This window comes from Dipodomys merriami, unplaced genomic scaffold, assembly GCF_024711535.1.
Source record: "Dipodomys merriami isolate MVZ:Mamm:240054 unplaced genomic scaffold, mDipMer1.0.p SCAF_17, whole genome shotgun sequence".
NCBI classification, from domain to species: domain Eukaryota; kingdom Metazoa; phylum Chordata; class Mammalia; order Rodentia; family Heteromyidae; genus Dipodomys; species Dipodomys merriami.
The window spans coordinates 8,781,498-8,787,497 of NW_027203048.1; the positions used below are offsets into that span (position 1 = coordinate 8,781,498).

Here is a 6,000-nt window from a genome sequence, read left to right on the forward strand (position 1 = left end):
ATTTTAAACTTTCTCTAGGTATCTGTCACTGTGATAAAATCCATCACAGATATGGAATATTTACAGTATTTGCATCAAGCTGAAAAAAAAGGCAAGTATGTTGGCACACATCTATAATCTCTATATTCATGAATCCAAGGCACATAAGTTGGAGACCAGACCCTGTCTTACAAAACAAAACCAAAAAAAATGCAATCCCTTTATTGATACTGCATGATTATTGTTACTTGGACTACAGAAAAAAGTGGTGAAGAAATAGAAACTTTCTAACTTTAGGGTGAGATTATAACTTGGTTCAAAGTTTTAAAGCTTTGTAAGGATATATCCCAAGTACAAGTTTATAACTTCTTACTCTCTTATCCCTTATTTCAACACAAATGTATATACATATACAATATACATGAATACATAAAACATGCCCAGGGCTGGGAAGGTGGCTCAATGGTAGACTGCTTGCCTTGCATGCATGAGGTCCTGGATTCGATTCCTTAGCACACATAAGCAGAAAATGTCAGAAGTGGCGTTGTAGCTCAAGTAGAGCGCTATCCTTGAGCTGAAGAGCAGAGGGACAGAGCCCAGGCCCAGAGTTCAGACCCCAGAACTGACCCTCCACCCCCAAAAAAAGCCCAGAAATATGTGAGTGAAGCTTGTTACAAGAGGGGGAAAAATTGCTGAGCACCAGTGGCTCACACTGGTAATTTTGGCTATTCAGGAGGCTAAGATAGGAGAATCCTGGTTAGAAGCTGGCCCAGGCAGGATAGTCGATAAGATTCTAATCTCCAATTAATCACCAAAAAATGAAGCTGTAGCTCAGCACTAGCCTTGAGCACAAAAGCTCAGAGACAGCACCCAGGCTCAAAACCTGCAAAAAATAAAAAAATTAATAAAAGGGGGTGAGGGGAATTAACCAGGCATGGTGACAGAAAACTGTAATCCCAATATTTGAAGGGCTAAGGAAGGAGAATTATGAGTTCAAAGACAGCCTGGACTACATACTGAGCCTCTTATCTACCTCTCAAGTAGTCAGGGACAATTTTTTAATATGGTAATACATCCGGGGGCTGGGAAGGTGGCTCAGTGGTGGAGCGCTTGCTTTGCATGCATGAGGCCCTGGGTTCCTCAGCACCACATAAGCAAAAAGAAAAAAGCCGGAAGTGGCGCTGTGGCTCAAGTGGTAGAGCGCTAGCCTTGAGCTGAAGAGCTGAGGGACAGCACCCAGGCCCAGAGTTCAGGCCCATGACTGGACCCAAAAAAAAAAAAAAAAAAATGGTAATACATCCAAAAACAATGGAATACCAAGCAATCACTAAGAATTAATAGCTAACCAGATGCCCGAGGTTCACACCTGTAATACTCGGTACTCAGGAAGCTGAGATCTGAGGATTGAAATTAGAAACTAGCCCAAGAAGAAAAATTGGTGAAACTTTTATTTCAAATTAACCAATTAAAAGTTGGAAGTGGAACTGTGGCTCAAGTGGTTGAGTATAAGACTTAAGCAAAAAGGATACCAGGCCCTGAACTTAAGCCCTAGTACCACCTAGTATCATCACCACCACCACCACCACCACCACCACCACCACCACCACCACCACCACCACCACCACCACCACCACCACCACCACCACCACCACCACCACCACCACCACCACCACCACCACCACCACCACCACCACCACCACCACCACCACCACCTCCCCCACACACACATATTTAACCAATGCAAAAAGAGGTGTGGCTCCAATGGTAGAACAAGCAAGCCAAGCAAGCCCAAGACCCTGAGTACAAACCTATGTTTGGGCAAAATAAATAAAATAATTTATAACTATGTTATTGGTCAGGATTACCATACATTTTTTACTTTTTTTTTCTTGCCAGTCATGGGGCTTGAACTCAGGGCCTAGGCACTGTCCCTGAGCTTCTTTTGCTCAAGGCTAGCACTCTACAACAGTGAGCCACAGTGCCACTTCCAGCTTTTTCTGTGTATTTGGTACTGAGGAATCAAATCAAAACTTCATGCATGCTAGGCAAGCACTCTACTGCTAAGCCTCTCCTCAGCTGAGATTACAGGTACATACTACTATGCCCAATTCCTCCCCAACTTTTTGTCTGTTGCCAGTACTAAGGCTTGAATTCACACTCTCTTTGCTTTTTGCTTAATTAAGGCTGACATTCTACCATTTAAATCACACCTCTACTGCCTGCATTTTGCTCGTTAACTGGTGATCAGTGTCTACGATACGTCTACCTGTGATGGCTTCAAATCTCCAACCTCAGATCTCAGTTTCCTGAGTAGTTGGGATTACATGCATAAGTCAGCAGCACAAGTTCCTCTCCTAATTTTTCTTTTCTTCCACTCTTGGGGCTTAAACTCAGGGCCTGGGAACTATCCCTGAGCCTCTCTGTGCTTACAGTTAGCATTCTACCACTTGAGCCACAGGGTCACTTGTGGCTTTCTCTGTTTATGTGGTACTGAGGGATCGAACCCAGGGCTTCATGCATGCTAGGCAAGCACTCTATCACTAAGCCACATTCCCAGTCCCAGCAAAGTTACTTTCATTTGTCCAATCACTAATCTTCTAATATCATTATTCTGTAGTCTAAAATATTATTTACTTTTGTTTAGTCCTCCCACAAACAGAAACTTCTTGAACACAGATTTAGTTTAATGCCTTTATATATTATAAAAATCACCCCAAAAAGGGTAGGTAAAGTGTTTTCAAGACTTTAACTACTAGAAGCCAGGCATTGGTAGCTCATGACTAAAACTTTAGCTACTCAGGAGGCTGAGATCTTAAGATCGCCATTCCAAGCCAGGCCAGGCAGAAAAGTCCGCCATGAGCCTCTCATCTCCAGTTAACCACCAGAAAACTGGAAGTGGAGTGTGGCTCAAAGTGGTAGAGTGTTAACCTTGAGCAAAAGAGCTCAAGGACAGTGCCTAAACCCTGAGCTCAAGCCCCATAACCAAAAAACAACTACTAGAAAAAAAGTGTCACCAATCTCTTTCTGTAATTCATTGTGTGTGTGTGTGTGTGTGTGTTGTGTGTGTGCGAGCGCCAGTTCTAGGGCTTGAACTCAGGGAGTAGGCACCTATCCCTGAGCTTTCTCCCCTCAAAGCCATAGCTCCACTTCCATCTTTTTAGTGGTTAAGTAGAGGTAAGTCTCATGAATTGTCTTTCTGGGGCTGACTTTGAACCACAATTCGCACATCTCAACCTCCTGAGTAGCCAGGATTACAGCCCAACAGCTGAGTTTTATCTGTTAGTGGCAAAGTTAAGCAGTCACAATTGCAGATAAGACCCTAAATGAAAACTTTAAAAAGTGCTATTTCCTCACTTTCTCACAATTTCCACAAAAACAAACACAAGTGGAAGATTCATCAACTCTATCTCATAACCTACAAAACAAATGCAGATGAATACACATATCCAGGTTTATGGAAACCAGGCTACAGAATTAAGGTATGGTAAAGCAGTTATTATATTCTTTAACTTTCTTCTTTAGACTTTTCTATAGTTTTCCAAATTTCCCCACAGTGAATATTTACTTTTTTTTTTGGAGGGGGGGAGGGTGGTCCGGTCATGGGGCCTGAACTCTGGGCCTGGGCGCTGTCCCTCAGCTCTTCAGTTCAAGGCTAACACTCTACCACTTGAGCCACAGCACCACTTCTAGCTTTTTATTTTTGCTTATGTGGTGCTGAGGAATCTAACCCAGGGCCTCATGCATGCAAGGCAAGCACTCTACCACTGAGTCACCTTCCCAGCCCCGTATTTACTACTTTTGTATTCAGAAATACCTCACTTTAAAAAAAAAAAAAAAAAGTGACCTATACACATTCCTTGACAAGGATGCTCAATGTTGACCATACATTACTAGGTTTGTGTTTGTTTGGGGTTTTTGTTGGGGAGTCGGTCGTGGGTTTTGAATTCAGGGCCTAGACGCTGTCCCTGAGCTTTTTTGCTCAAGATTAGCACTCTTACCACTTCAAGCCACAGAGCCACTTCCAGTTTTCTGTCATTTAGAGATGCGTTTCAACAGCTTTCCTGCCCAGGATGGCTTTGAACCACAATCCTCAGATCCCAGCCTCCTGAGTAAGCCAGGATTGCAGGAGTGAGCCACCTGCACCAGGCTTCAAATATTACTGTTTGTGTTACTTTGCAACTTTAACGATGAACAGAGCTTCACTTTTCTTCTAATGGTTATTTTGTGCCAGTCCTGGGTCTTGAACTCAGGGCCTAGGTGTTGTCCCTAGGCTTTTTCTACACAAGGCTATCTCTCAACTACTTGAGCCACAGATCCACTTACAGCTTTTTGATGGTTGGAGATGGGACTTTCCTGCCTGAGCTGATTTAGAATCATGATCCTCAGATCTCAGCTTCCTGGGTAGCTGGGATTACAGGCATGAATCATGGGTGCCAGGCTGTAATGGCTTATTTCTCTATATAGAAATTTTTATTTATTTTTGTTGTATTTGTTCTTAAAGCACAACAGAAGTTCTCACTAATGCCCAAGAGTTAAAAAAAAAAAAAAACCTACATCTAAATATCCTTATAACAAAATTGGAAGAAAAAAATTATCTGCCGACTACAGTCCACCTCCACTTCGGACTAGGGAGGAGTAAAGGCCGGCTGAACTACATGTCCCACCATGCATTGCTGCCTGGTTCAGACTAGGTCTCTACGGAAACAGAAAAAAAAAGGGGGGGGGGAGAAAATCCTACAAGTCCCACCTGTTACTTCGTTTCTAAACACCTCCAGCACTTTCCGCTCCAACAGCAAACAAAAACAAAAGCCTCGTGACCTCGCGTCGGCTCCGGGAGCCAGTAACGCGGGGGGCCCGGGGTCAGGCGGCACGTCGGCTGTAGCGGGTGAAATCTCCCGAGCTCCAGCTCCCCCCCGCCTTTATTTCCGAGGCGAACGCACGCACAAGCCTTCTCCTGCCAGCATCCAATGGGGGTTCTCCAGGAGCCCCAGGGAGAAGAACCGGTTAGGGTGCAAGCAACAACAGACTTCCCGTGCCGGGGGCGGGGGCTGCCGGAGTGGGGGCGACGGAGACGTGACCCGGACACACAGCTTGAAAACACCAGGAGGACTCGTCGCCGACCCCGGGAGAAGCCGCAGCCCCGCGGCGACCCCCTCCCCTTCCGCGGGCGCCTCGACCCCCCACCGGGACGGCAGTCCCGACCTAACCGCCGCCCTTCCCGCTGGGTTTCATGGCCCCTCCGCCGGGTCGCCGGAGCCAGTGACCTCCCTTCCCCGGCGACAGGCGGGCGACGGGGAACCAAATCCCCCCAGCCTTCCCCCTCCCCCTTACCGTCTTGGCGGCCTCCGCCCAGGTCCTGCCCTTCTTCCTACGGCCCTTTTCCCTCATGTCGGGTCTTGAACTGACTGGGAGGCTCCCGTGTCCCGGCTCCGGCCGCCCTCCCTGTCTGCTCTGCTCTGCTCTGCCCTGCGCTGCTTTTCCCGCGGTGCCGGGAAAGGTGGGAAAAAGGGGAAGTCGGGCCGGAGGAGCACCCTAGCGGAGGAAGCGGCGGGGAAGGAACGCGGGCGTGAGGGGGTGTCTATGGGGCGGCCGGTCCTGCTGCCGTTGCCACTGCTACCGCCGCTGCCATATTGGGTTCTTACTGTACAGGCAGCCGCTAAGGTCATGTGACCGCTCCCGCGCGGCCGTCACTACTGTAAGGAGCCGGACACGCGAACGCGCGCGCGCTCCCGCTCTCCCGCACCCGACCACAGGGCGAGGGAGCCCGCTGGCCTAGGAGTTGTTTCGCCCCGCCCCCTTCTTTCCGGTCTCCGCCTCGCCTCAGGAGCATGCGCATGAGGATGGGCCTCCTTTAGTCTGCGTCTGACGCCTGCCTGGCAGCCACGCCCACAGCAAAAAAAAAAAAAAACCCTCCCTGCGGAAGCGGAACTTGATCTTTCCAAAAGCCACTCGTCGAGTGGGCTGTGACCGCGTGCGAAGCTCGGAGCGGATCTGGAGACGGTGAAGAGCCGGCTTGTTCCT

General features: G+C 48.0%; 1 protein-coding gene across 1 annotated transcript in view; it reads right to left on the reverse strand.

Annotated features, from left to right (window-relative positions):
- Positions 1-5,617, reverse strand: part of Asxl2 (ASXL transcriptional regulator 2) — a 91,997-nt gene extending 86,380 nt beyond the window's left edge. The window contains exon 1 of the mRNA XM_070025163.1: positions 5,311-5,617. Within this exon, the coding sequence (XP_069881264.1) occupies positions 5,311-5,367 (57 nt within the window). The 5' untranslated portion in view covers positions 5,368-5,617. The remainder of the gene's footprint in view (positions 1-5,310) is intronic.
- Between the last annotated feature and the right edge of the window lie 383 nt (positions 5,618-6,000).